General features: G+C 40.6%; 1 protein-coding gene across 1 annotated transcript in view; it reads left to right on the top strand.

Moving 5' to 3' along the window:
* PRTG (protogenin) overlaps nucleotides 1-11,032 on the top strand; it is a 117,130-nt gene extending 106,098 nt beyond the window's left edge. Inside the window, exons 16-20 of the mRNA XM_067556134.1 lie at nucleotides 2,876-3,058; nucleotides 4,301-4,421; nucleotides 5,476-5,641; nucleotides 9,435-9,539; nucleotides 10,646-11,032. Coding sequence (XP_067412235.1) covers nucleotides 2,876-3,058; nucleotides 4,301-4,421; nucleotides 5,476-5,641; nucleotides 9,435-9,539; nucleotides 10,646-11,032 — 962 coding nt within the window. The remainder of the gene's footprint in view (nucleotides 1-2,875; nucleotides 3,059-4,300; nucleotides 4,422-5,475; nucleotides 5,642-9,434; nucleotides 9,540-10,645) is intronic.
* Nucleotides 11,033-14,179: the final 3,147 nt, after the last annotated feature.

Raw genomic sequence — 14,179 nt, 5'->3', positions numbered from 1 at the left:
AGTAGTTTACGATAAATAACATTCCACCAGTGATATAATTATCCTTAAAACAAGCATTAGAAACCCAGGGAGTTGCAGGGCAGAGAACTACAATAGGTAACTTTGAAAAGAAATATTTAGGATTAATTCTTTTTGTTTTCATAACTGAACATTTATTTGGCAGCAGAGGCTGGAATTTAAAGACTGTTCCCTCAGGAAAAGTCACAAAGAATTTGCCCTCTTTCAAAATTGCTTCAGTGTCCCATTATTTTCAATGAGAGTGAAGCCAAGTGCATTTCAGGAATGATGGATGCCCCCTATGCTGTGAGGAGATGGAGACATACAAGCCCTTTAAGAACGATTGGAGAGAGATGGTCTTCTACAAACAGCCACTAACTAAGAGCTGCCGTGGCCTCAGCCCCAGTGAAAATATGGGGGGATGGCAGCTATTTTGAAAGGTGGCAGTTCTCCATGAAATTCTGTGTAGTAGAACAGTATTCATCAACTCTGCCCAAAGAAAAAGGTTCAGCAACGAAGGATAACGGCAAAAAAATCATTGGTCCTAAAGAAGTCTTGAAATGTAGCCAATACCTGAGATTTCAGTGAAGGGGAAGTTTGATGAATGTGTTATCCCACTATTAATATCATTAGAGTCCAAAAATGGTCTGACATCTAGTGCTAAATTTCTTAAAGGATCACTTTAACTCATAAGCTAATTAAAAGATTTACTTGTAAATTCTCATACTTTGAGCATAAAATAAATTTTCTAAGTGCTGTAATCTTGGGGGAGGATGTGCTGTGTTCATCATATGGTATTGTGTGGTTGAATCCCTGCTGTAAGTATATAGTTCAACTCAGTTTTAACTATGGGAACCAAAAGCAGCATTTCTAGTAATAACTTGTTATGGATACTTAGAACAAAGAGTAGGAGACCTGTAGTTTTTATAATAGAGCACTGTCCATTTTCATGTGATCTCATACTGAAAATGCTGTAAAGGGTTGACAAATGGAAAACCGTAAATCTCAATCAGCTCTGCAGTCACTGACTTTGTGTTTTGATTGATAGGTTAGAGAGCTTGAGGGTTAGGGACCAATTCAGGTTTCTGACACATAAGATAAGTTGTTATGCTCTTATTTTAAGGTTAAATTAAATAGTGACACTTATGTTGAGGGAGCATGAAGGGAAGGTTGGGCAAATGCAATAATAGCGCTATGTTCCTCCCTCTGCAGAAAAGCTGAGGTAGTAGCATTTTTAATGTTTATTTTGACAAGAACAGCTAGTCATATGTAACACCTGGTACTAATTTATTTCCAAAGTAACCTTCTCCTGCAGAAGATACCAAAATGTCAAAAGATCGAAGTGTTTTTCCCAGCTCAGACTTCAAGAATACATTTCAAGTGACATTGAGGAGTATTATCTATTCACCAATATTTTAAAAATCCTTTTTACTGAGCTTGTTCCAGCAATAGCAGAGTCTGAAACCTTGCTGCAGTTCGTTGCTGATTTGCAATGTGAAGAATCTTTCTTCCTTGTTTTATTTTTTTTCCATATCTAGCCCCTTTTCCCAAATCCACTTTAAGTGGATCAGAAATTACAGCCTTTACACACTTGGTGTGCAGTAAATCAGCACAAATTGTTTAGCTGTTTGGCAATGCAGTTGATTCAAAAGGAGCTGGTGTGAAAGAGCCTCTAGTATTGAAATACAACCTTTCACTCTTGATGGGTTACAGCTCCTTTGTTTACAGATACCTGACATTTTACTTCAAGTGTTTTCAGCTAATGGGTGTTTTTTATGGAAAAGCTGGGGTAACTTTTGAAGTATTTTCCTTTTGCCAAATGTATAATCTTTTCTGTCAACAAAATGACCTCATGTTTCACAAGCTCCCATGATGCTATAAATTGTGACCTCTGAAAATTATTCGAATGGTTCAAATTCAGACTTCTTGAGAGTCTGAGAGGAAGTGAGTGGAATCTGTGGGGGAGAACAGGGATACATTAGGTCCTGGAGCTGCCACTATTTTGGAAAGAAAAGTGACATATTTCTATAGCAGGAAGAAACACAGAAATGTTTTTCCATAGCATTTTAAAAAGCAGTTGGAATTGTAAGCACCAGTCTGCAATCCCTGTGAAGACAAAATGCTCATTGACTTTGATGGAAGTTTTGCCTGTGCAAGTACAACATGACTGGGTCCTATTCATTTATGTAATCTGCGTTTCTGCCTGCAGGGATTGAAAGAAATTAGTATTTCATAGGTGAGAGAGACACTTTCACTAATATTTTTCTTAGTAGCCCTGCTTGAGTATACAATAATCACACGAACCTGGCTGGCACTAAATAGGGTTGAAGTGATTTTAAAATGACAGTATGATGCTGCCCAAAGCTGTCTTGTTCATTTTGCCAAACTGACCTGAAATTCCATGTATTTCAGTTCAGCTGCCTTGTCATCCCAGTGCCATGTCACATTTGCATTATGATGTCAGTGAAGAAGGGGCTGTGATCTGGGAGCTCATCAGCACATGGATCACAATGCAAATATTGTCATACTGAAATGCAGTTAGGGTCAGGTTTAAGTTTGCTGACTTTGTGGATAGTACTAGAATGTGGGATCTGTGCTGTATCAGCACATCTTTACTCTAACAGCAGAATGACCAATGTGTGCTTTATCCATACAGTACAGAGAGAATACAGCAGACAGGGTGAGAAGGGATTACTACGGTTCACTTCAAATCCTGTATTTGGTAGTTAGAATATGAAGTTTGTACTCTCTTTTCTACACCAGACTCAGAGGTTGTAAGGAAGAAAGGGGCTGAATCTAGCCCCTCATAGCCAAATTCCAGTAAATTCCCTGCATTGTTTGCCTAACTTCAGCTTTTTTTAAAAAAATCTTTTAATAGGAACAATAACCATGGCTTTGCTGGAGAACCTGGTGGCTGGAAATGTCTACATTGTTAAAATAGCAGCATCCAATGAGGTGGGAGAAGGACCTTTTTCAAATGCAGTGGAGCTTGCAGTCCTGCCAAAGGAGACTTCAGAGTCCAATCAAAGGCCAAAACGATTAGATTCGGCAGATGCCACAAGTGAGTAAAAATGTGTTAGTTACTATCATTGTCAAGTACCGGAGAAAAAGATCTGTAACTGTTTTTGGATTATTTTTGTTTCATGGATTATGCAGAAGCTGTGTCCTTTTGCGTCCTTAACAACTACAGTGCCTTTTTCTAACTGAAACATTTTTGGAATTTTGTGTCCCAGTCTGCATAGTTTCAGTTTTTCTCCAGTTACCGAGAATGTAAGATTGAAATGCACATTCTTGTCTTGAATGTGGTTTAGAATGTTGCATCAATGTCAACTTTGTAGCTCTCTGTATTTTTTTTCAATCTGTGATCACTCCTTTATGGCATTTAAAATGTAAAGAAGACACTTATTTAGTATGAGATATTAGTGTCATGGGGTCAATCAGGGTAAGAATTCCTGCAAGGATGAACCCAGGAAGGGCAAGATGGCTCCCTAAAAGTAGGTATATGAAAATTTTCTCTGGTTCCTAGGATTTCATCAGCCCTGGAGCAGATTTTGTGGGTCATTACCTACCTGCAAACAGTTCTTACCAAGGAAGGCATCCCACCTACTGTGTTTTCTGTGAAAGCCTGCCTGTGTCCATTATATACTTTGTGTGAATTAAGTTTTTGTTTTAGTAATTTTTTCATATGTGAATTGAATTATAAGTTGCCCTCTTCTGTCACTTGGTGGGATTTATCTGCATGTGTTCATCAAGATTTGGTAGGTTATTCTAAAGCTCTGAGTGTGAGAGAGGAAAGGGCAGAGCAGTAGTTATTCAGAGATGTGTACTTTTTGTCTGATTGTTGCTAGACTGAGATGTTACACATAATGGGGCAAAAACTAAGATTTTTCCTTATTCAGGCAACTATCTCCCTCCCACTCCCTTCCAAAAAAATTAATGAGAATTTTGCCTGACTATACAGTGAGTAAAAATGAAGTAAAGGCCCCCAGGATTTGGTCCAATATGCGGATGATATATTAAACAAACCAAAAAAATACCCATGATATTGAGCCCTCCCAGGTGAAAATGCTCAGAAACCTACAAGTCGTTTCCCCTTAATGTACACTGCAAGTTATTTCAAAAGAAATGCTATATATATATATAAGAAAATATATGATACCAAAGGCCTTGAAATCATGTAAAAAGGAAGAATTTGTCAGTATTGTTGTGGCTGTGACTCCCATCAATTCTCAGACACAAGGACAGGAGACAACTATTCTAATTCAGTGAGTCTTTAAGTACCATGTGTTCTTTCATGCTGCAGCTTATTCTGGCTATTACCACCTGGACCAGAAATCAATGACTGGCATTGTTGTGGGAGTTTGCATAGCCCTGTCCTGCATCCTTATCTGCATTCTGATCTTGATTTACCGCAGTAAAGCCAGGTATGTTTTTATTAGTGGTGAAATTAACTCTTTTTTATAAGCCCTTCTCAGTTGCTCCTTTATGGCCATTGAACCATCAGGGATTCTTCTTTACCAGATTACTGTCCAAGTGCTTTGGATGAGGGAACTCTGAAGCTCTCAGCCTCACTTCATCGTGTTTATACCACAGAAGTGATTTCTCCCCCAGGTCCCATGCTCTCATTGGCTCTTCCTGCTTCATCCAAGCCTGTTCTGTTATGGAAGGGATAGAAGGCACAGAGGGGAGTTAATGCTGTTTGAAGTGTCATTAAGTCTCCGGCAGGTTTCCCTTCAGATTCAGATGAATATTTGGTATTTATCAACTACTCCCCTGCCTGGCCCCAGCCCATAGAGCCTCAACCCTACAGTATTCCTGCAGAAGAGTTTCTGTAAGCTTGGGGGAGAAGGAACCATCAAATAGAGCCTAGCTCTGCTGGCTTTCGCTCCCTTGTACCAGTGCAAATGGGAAGTCACCATCTGTCCCCCCAGGTCATTAACTGCTGGAGGAAATACAAAGGATCATAAACTCTTGGGTCTTGTCTGGTTAAAAAAAGGAATAACACATCAGTAATTAGTAAATCTTAACCCATGGTTTTGGGATTTGAGGATTTTTAATAGTTACTTTATTTAAAAATAAAAAAAGCTTTTCAGTTCAGCTTAAAGCAGCTCTTAAATATAGATTTTTAAAAAATATATGTGCAGCAGAGCATCAGTGTGATGAGAAGGTCTCCTTAGGGCATCAGAACTGCTCTGATATTCTTGATTGTTTACTCCCCCTGGATAATGTTACTAAGCATGAGAAATGCTCTCCATATATACATTTTCAGACTGTGCTGTGTGATTTCGTGGGGGAATATGGTTGTATTGTACATGATGGCATTTGAATTCTGTATGAGTAAGAAACAGCACGAGTAAAAGCTGTAGATCAAGAACTTAACAGTATTATTTGGCTAATAAAACTTCAATGAAAGGCATTAGCCTTGATATTGTACATATCATCTATGGGCCAGTTATACTTCTGCTTCATATTGCACAGGAAAACATCTGCTCCTAAAACCGTGCAGCAAGGCACTGACCAGCTGTCACATACCAGCATCTCATTAGCCAGTGCGAACGAGGTGGGGAAGAGTATTGAAGGAATTACAGAGAATGAAGAATCCTTATTGCCAATGATAGTGGGAAACAGCTTCATTGATGCTAAGGTACTGTGAGCCTCATTCACTTCCAGCATATAAATATTTCCGTTGTGACCATTGCCATAGCACCCGAGTGTCTCCCATCATTAAAGATATATGCAATAGAAATGCTTATCAATAATAATAATCTACATGAGGTAGTAGGACAACCACAAATGTTGCAGTCCCATGGCAACATGAATCTGCCAGCAGATTCATCATAAAATTCAGCCAAAGGTCTGCCCATATACCTATGCTTTACACTGTGCTCTGAAGATTGCCAAGTGTCAGAGGACGCATGTTCCACAGGCCAAGAGCCTACTCTTGAGTGTACCGTTCTGCAGGCCCAGAGGATTCTATTCCAGGCGCTGGGAAACAGGACTTGTCAAAAATCTGAGCCCCAGTCCATTTAGGCTGATAAATATTCTAAACAGCACCATTAAAGGAGTGTGATGCTGAGCAGGTACTGAAAGGTGCATCAATATCTTTTTTAATATATTTTCATGGATAAAACAAGTTGGGTTAAATGTATTTTATAGACACAGGTTGATTAGAGTTAAGTTATATAATAATGCATGTATTTTGCATTTGAGTGCTGGCAGGATGCTCACCACTGTCCAGACATATAATTAGACGTGGTTCCTTCCCACAGAAATTTAAATGCTAAGGGACCAGTCTGGCAAACATCAGTTCTTCGAGTACTTGTTCATGTCCATTCCATGAGAGATGTGTGTGCACCGGTGCCAGAGATTTTTCCCTCAGTGGTATCCGGAGGGCCAGCTCTAGTACCCTCTGCAGCGGAGCGTGTATATACCAGCATAAGGGGTGCTGCCGGCCCCCTCTCTCTCAGTTCCTTCTTACCACCAGTGGCAGTGCTGAAACGTCCTTGCCTTGGCAAGCTTTCTACCAATGGTTTTAAATCTGTAGATTTAGTATACATAACTTGTTAGTTAAGTTAACTAGTTAGTTAAAGTTAGTAGTTAGACATAGTTGTGGTTAGTCCCACAGGGACATAGCCCCAGGGATGGGGCATGCCCCGGTCCTTAGGCTTACATGTACTTCATGTAAGGAGCCCATACCCGTAAACGATTCTCACCAGAGCTGCTTAAAGTACCTCGGTGAAACCCACATTTGAGATAAGTATGAAATCTGCAGAAACTTCAGATCCTGCACTAAAAAGGACCGGGACATCCAATTAAAAGCACTCCTGATGCAGTCTGCTCTCAGACCGGACTCTGAGCCTGGCTGCTCTGACTCCGTGCCCAGCACATCAGCATCAACTCGAAGCACCCTGCCAGCCCGGAATTCATCCTGGCACCGGTCACCATCACCGGTGCTGAAGAAGTGGCACAAGGAGCTGCACGCTGGAAGAGGGCACTCCCTGGCTCCTATGGAAGACAGACAGGGAGCTGAGGATCAGCCAAGACTCCACTCATCTTCCCGGGAACTCAGGTCATCTACAGCCTCATCCATCAAAGCTCCCAGTCCTCCCTGGGACCCGCCTCCAACTCCTGGAAGCCCCCAGACTTGGATGAAGAACCAGACCAAGCTGCGGGGGCTTTAGTGGTACCCCTAGAAGAGGCTACTCCGGTTGCAGAAGAACAATCGCACACTCTACTCTTAGCTGCCTCATCATCACCACCTGATGAGGCAGTAGCGAGTTCTTCTGCCTCGGTCCCGCTGGTTGACTTTAGAGCGCACCAGGAGCTACTCAAGAGGGTAACTGAATTTGGACTTGGAAGTGGAGGAGCTGAAGGAGCCCACTGATGCACTCTTTGACATTTTGACAGCAGCAGCTCCTTCTAGAGTGGCCCGTCCTGTATACAAGGGAGTTGTCAAAATTGTCAAGGCTTTATGGCAAACCCCCTTCTCTCTGCCCCCTACATCTAAAAAGGCCAAGAAAAATATTATGTGGAATATGCAATACACCCCAAAGCCTCATACCTCCCAGGGGTCAAGAACACGTTGGCAGATCACTTCAGCAGGTCCTTCTCTTCTCGCCATAAGTGGTCCCTGCACCTGGTGGTAGTCAAGGTTATCTTCCAGAGGTGGGGAACTTCACAGGTGGACCTCTTTGCAACCTCACTTCCTTACATCTAATGTCATGGATGCTACAAGTTAAGCCTTGAGGAGCAGGCTTGCTCCACTCAGGTTCAGAAAGTCCTGCTGAAAAGCAGAAAACCTTCTACTTGAGCTACTTACCTGATGAAGTGGAAATGCTTCTCCTGTTGGGCAGCGAAACAAAACCTATCCCCGACCCAGGTACCGCTGCAGTCCATTCTGGAGTACTTACTCCACTTGAAACATCAAAGCCTGGCATTATCATCAATCAGGATACACCTGGCTGCTTTTCACCCACATATCCAGGGCAGATCAGTCTTCTCCCATGAGATGACAGCCAGATTCCTGAAAGGCTTGGAAAGGCTCTTTCTGCAGGTCAGAGACCTGGTTCCTCCATGGGACCTCAACTTAGTTCTGTCCAGACTCACTGGGCCCCCCTTTTGAGCCCATGGCATCCTGTGTGCTTCTTCACTTCTCATGGAAAGTTGCTTTTCTGGTGGCAATTACATTGGCAGGGTGAGTCTCCGAAATCAAGGCTCTAGCATCGGAACCTCCCTATACTGTGTTTTACAAAGATAAAGTTCAGCTGCACCCTTTCTACCAAAGGTGGCATCGCAGTTTCACGTCAACCAGGATATCTTCCTGCCAGTCTTTTTTCCAAAGCCTCACAGCTCTAGCGGAAAGAGACGCCTGCACATCTTGGACTCAGGCAAACGCTGGCTTTCTACATCGAAAGAACTAAGCCCTTTCAAACACGCATTCAGCTCTTCATAACAGTCGCCGAGCGAATGTAGGGTTTGCCAGTCTCATCGCAAAAGGATTTCCCCCTGGATCACTGCCTGCATCCGAACTTGTTACAAGCAGGCAAAGATCGCACCTCCTGCCACTCCGACAGTCCATTCAGCAAGAGCACAGGCTTCGTCAGTGGCTTTCTTGGCTCAGGCTCCAATTCAGGAACATTTGCAGGGCCACAACTTGGTATTCTGTTCATACTTTCACGTCCCACTATGCCATCACGCAACAGACGCAGGACAATGCAGGCTTTGACAGAGCGGTATTGCATTTGGCATGTCTGTGAACTCTTGGCCCACCTCCAGAGGCACTGCTTGTGAGTCACCTGAGATGGAATGGACATGAGCAAGCACTTGAAGAAGAAGAAACAGTTACTAACCTTCTGTAATTGTTGTTCTTCAAGATGTGTGGCTCATGTCCATTCCAAGACCTACCCGCCTACCCCTCTGTCGGAGCCAGCTGGCAAGAAGGAACTGAAAGGGAAGGGGAGTCGGCAGCAGCCCTTATACCAGTGCATACGTGTACCTCTGCAGAGGACGCTAGAGCTAGCCCTATAGATACCACAGAGGGAAAAATCTTGGCACCAGTGCATGTGGTATACGCACACATGTGACATGGAATGGACATGAGCAACACATTTCAAAGAACATCAGTTACGGAAGGTTATTAACCATTTTTTATCCTTGCTCTCATATGTTGTCATATTGACAGCACACAGTACTCTGACTTTAATGGAGCTGCTCATCTGAAGAGTGTTTCCAGGAACCAGCCTTAATTCAGCTACAGATAACACACCCATTAATGGTGCAAGCTTAAAGTGATGGTGATGTCTAGAAACAATGGTGCCTGAAATATTTTGCTGTATTTGTGGCACTGTAGTTACTGTTGTACTGTGGTTTATTTTTAAACTCATGGCATTTTAATTTAATAAAGCAAGATTCTCTCTCTCTCTTTCTGTCTCTTTTAGGGAGGAACTGATCTGGTTATTAACAGTTATGGCCCTATCACAAAGACCAGCTGCAAGAAACGGTGGCTCTTCTTCCAAGATTCTAAGAAGGTGAAGGCAGAGGAGGTAACTTACCCAAATGAACGTGAACGGCCTCGTATAATCCCATGATGTTGCAGGGAAGGAGGATTGGTCTTGGGTTATCAAAATGCATTACTAAGGGCTTAGCCTTCAAGGGGGTGGTTTCTGTGCCTCGGTGTTAAATGATGATGGTATCCTGTCTCCTTGTAAATTCAAAGGGAGAAGTTATTATTCATTTCCTGCCCCTTAGTTTGTTGTGTAGTATGGCTCTGTACTGTTAAACCAGTGCTACTTTTTACCTAAAACTGGCTGGACTCCATCAGTGGATGAAGGGTTTCTGCATATACCAATCCTATGCATAGATATAGTACTAAATTTGAAACGTACTTTATAAACATCAATTAAATAATCCTCCCACCAACCTGAGTGCTAAGTAAGTAGGTAGTATTATCTCTATTTAAAGAAGGAAATATAGCAAGAGAAATATTAAATGACTCATCCAAAGTACAAAGGGAACTCTGTGTTAAAGCTAGAACTGGAACTTCAGAGTCAATGGCTCCTAATACTGTGCTGTGACCACACCCTTTTTGGATAAAAGGCAGCATATAATAGTAAAGTCTTCAGTGTAGCAATGCCAGTTTACACTTGCTGGGGGTCTGTTTGTTGAGTCATTATGACTTGTACTGTTTTCTCATAGTCAAGAAATAGGGCCTGTCCATCGCTATGTTTAAAATGCATATTCCAATACACTTCCAGCCAAAAGCTTGTCCAGACGCTGGTACTCAGCTTCATATTTCTGTTGCTTCTTTGGGTAAAATATTTGCAGCCACTGTAAGAGCGCTTCATGAAAGAAAATCCATGAAGGGGAAAATAGGTACACAAATGTAACTTTAAAAATATAAACAGGGGTCCCCAATGAAAATCAGTTTCCATTATCTGTGGTTATGTAGAAGGAATTATTTCATCTAGTACTGGAGAAGAAAACATGAGAGAGACTTTTTTCTTCCCCTGTAGGAGGGCACAGATTGTTGTTCCCAGCAAGAGCTGATAGGCATTCCAGCCAAATGGGATGGGGAATTAAACAAGCACAGCTTAGGTATCTATTTGACAGAAGCTGATTAACCTCTGTCTCGCACCTTGTTTTTATCCAGCCTCAGAGAAGATTTGTCCAAGCTGTCTGCTTGTATCAGCCAGGCACCACTGTACTGATCAGTGAAGATGACTCCCCCAATTCCCCAGGCCAGCAGTCTAAGTTCCAGGTGCCATTCAGTATTGTAGCTGATACAGAGCATTCAGCAAACAGTGAAGGAAGCCACGAAACCGGAGACTCTGGAAGATTCTCTCATGAGTCCAATGATGAGATACACCTTTCTTCTGTTAGATGTGCCACCTCACACACCTCCAGTTCATTGGTAGGCAGTGACTCAGGTATGAACATGAACCCTGTCTTGAGTAACTGCGAAGATCCTCCTGTATCATTGGTTACTGAGCAGACTTCTACCTCATCTCTTCAGATACAGTGTACGGTACAAAACTGAGTTACCTATCCTGACAGTCATGCCAGACATCTTCACAATGTATGTCTGTTCGAAGGACAATGAACAGGGAGCCAAAGTTTATTGTGGAAAACCTGATAACCCCTCAGGTGATTCCATTTCTTTTGAATGTTTTTTGTTGTTTTTCTTAAAAGTCACTCATTTTGAATGTTCAGTGGTAAACAATGTGAAAGGACAGTAAAGATTTTCTGACTAAAGTTAAAAATATATCACTGGAGCAAAGGGAAGGCTGTTAGCCCCTTTGCTGAATATCTACCTCAGTTTGCCAAATGGTGAACTCTGAATGACAACTGCTTTACCTCATTTGTATTATAGTTGGTCTCAGCTACATAACCGATAATACTTCCTAGTAGGAATTTTTTTTGTTGTTGCTATGTTTGTAGTGTGCGTGCGTGTGAGTGCGAGAGATCAAAGGAGTTGTATAGGTAGATGCACAAGACTGTTTAGCTGAAGCTCTGACTTTAAAAAGAAGGAACCCTGAGGGGATTAAATCAAATGCTTTAACGTGATTGACTTAAATATCAAATGAGGAAACTGTAGGACCATTACCTTTGAGAAAACTGTGCATCAGTATGGGAATAATGAGGTTAGTACTTCAAAATGTTCAGTAAACAGCTACATTGAGTCTTTAAAAAGTAATTGGACTCTCCTATTGATCCTCTTGATTGCTATATCTTCCAGTGTCCCAGCCTGCCTAGGACAGTGCCTTTTCCACACAGTTCTGTTGTCCCAGCAGCTGCTGACAGGATGCATGTTAAATCCATAGGGCTCTAGAGCATGCTGGATTCCCCACAAAGACATAAAACTGTCTCTTTATTGACAATTAATACTAAAAAGCTTGGTGAAATTAATTAGTATTCAACTTCCAGCCAGTTTGGAGTGGTGTGAAAACTGCCTGAAAAAACACATGGAATACACAAGTAATGCTGAATGTTTCAATATCCCAGTACTTCATAGCAACGGTGCCTTCCATTATATATATAATAATATTACTGCTTTGCCTTATGCCTTCTTAGTATTCATAAAGTTGCTTTGGAGTATAGAAAGATGCCTTAAATGCTTCTTAGAGTTTATGGGTAAATTGTGAGATTAGTAATCGTATCTCATTTTTAAACAGCTCTGCAGTATGTCTGAGCTGTTGTTAGAATGCAGTCATGTTTCTTGCCTCAGTTTGGGATGCTATTAGTGAGGAATTTTAGCTCAGGGAGTGACTTCAACCACATGCCAGTCTAAAACTCTAATTAGTCCTCAATGAAAAATAAAAAGACAGAGCTTTAGTTGAAAAGTCTGTTGAAAGGGTGAATGTTGCTACTGCCTTGTACCCATACAATTCCTGTTTTATACTACCTCTTTTTAAAGTTATTCTAGTGTTATTTTTTTTCCTGTACTCAGGGAACAGTTTGTTACTTTTGACCTGCCTCTCAGAACTGTGGGGCAAACTGACAGGGTATCATGTTTTTGTTTTTGTAATGGGTGGGGTGGGAGTGGAGGTTGAATTCATCAATGTCGTAAACTAGTTCATATACAGTCCCCCCCCCGTAGTTCATTTTAAAAAAGAAAATTAGGCATTTGTTTATATTTTTCAAAATGTCAAAAATTTAAGGTTGTGGAAAAACAGCTAGGGTGAAATCCTGGCTCCATTTATGTTAATGTCAAAACTCCCATCAGCTTAATTAACACCAAGATTTAACCCCTTATGTGAACTGAATTACTTTTGGCTGGTTATTTACGACTCAGAAGCTAGTCAAAAGCCATCAATAAGCCCTAGTGTTCTGTTTTTATTTATTTTATTTTTATTTTTTGATGAAGCGGCCTGTAGTTACTGTAGATCTTAAGTTTGTAACTGTTTGCTTGTTCTGTACCAGACAGTACATGTTCACCTTTTCTCATAGCATTGTTGATGCAAAGGCTTTAAAATAATAATCTTGTACCAAAGAATTTTCTGTAGAAGAGAAGAAAACTGCATATTATTTTCCAAAAATAATTGAATTAGTTAAAAAAAATATAGGTTTGAAGAGCTAAATACATTTTATTGTGTAAGTAGTTACTAACCAAAAACAATAGGGCTTCTATTGATTGTAGTAGTTGATTGCATAGTTTAGTTGAACGCTTCTACAATTTTAACTACCTTATTGTTATAAGAGCCTTTAAACAAAGTTGTAATAATGTCTTACCAGCAGATATCTCCAAAGACTTCCAAGTGTAATTTGTTTTTTTTTTTCTTCAGCATGTAGTTCTTCAACAATACAGTATTAGATAAAATATTTTGAGTAGTTTTTATCTGCTTGCTGAAGAAAAAGAAAACCTTTTCACCAAAGATTTATTTTTGGTCTCATTGGGCAAAATGTTTAGTGTACAGCAAAGAACTGTTTCTAGGTAGCTAAAATATGAATTCCTTGAAACTAGATAAGAATGTGTAACCATAGCATGAAATGTCACACTTACCTTTCCGATTAGTCTCATTTTAACGTTTCACTCAAAAAAGGCTGATATGCAAAGGGTAACTATTTTCTTCTCCAAAGACTTGTTTGCTGTAAGTACTGATATCACTTTTATGCCATACATTACTATTAACTCTGCTCCTCACCTTTTTTATGCCAAAGACCAGCTACATAGGTTAACCTGTGACTAATCAGAGAGGAGCAGACTAGATATCAGTATTTTTCAGTCTGATAGAGAGTCTAGCCTCAGTAGCCAAAGAGATCAAAGTATTACATTTACTAAAGAGCAGTACATCCACAATGCTGTTTAGCCATTGACGTTTTTATTCAAGTACTTTTTATCAGCAAATGAAGAAAACCAAAGATATTTAAGGTTACCTCAGCATATAGGCAAACTTAGTTAGGCATTAAATTGTTCTGTTTTTTTCTTTGTTTTATGTTAACCAAATATAATGTGTATCTCCAGAACCTAGCGCACATGCATACACTTCCCTTTACTTTGTCATAAGACTAATGCGAACTGAGGTACATTCTTACTATGAAACAAAGAGTATAATCACAGTGAAGATTTGTGTGTCCTGATGATAATTTGGACTTTATCACAAAAATAGTATTTTATAGGAAAAAATTTTCTTATGATTCAGGAGAAAGCCCAGTGTGGGCAATTTAATTCCTGTATATGGTTTGA

The sequence above is a fragment of the Emydura macquarii genome, unplaced genomic scaffold (assembly GCF_026122565.2).
Source record: "Emydura macquarii macquarii isolate MOO-44397 ecotype Brisbane River unplaced genomic scaffold, CSIRO-AGI_Emac_v2 contig_1644, whole genome shotgun sequence".
NCBI classification, from domain to species: domain Eukaryota; kingdom Metazoa; phylum Chordata; order Testudines; family Chelidae; genus Emydura; species Emydura macquarii.
The sequence above is the reverse complement of the archived record's forward strand: the minus strand, read 5'-3'. Positions and strand labels throughout refer to the sequence as shown.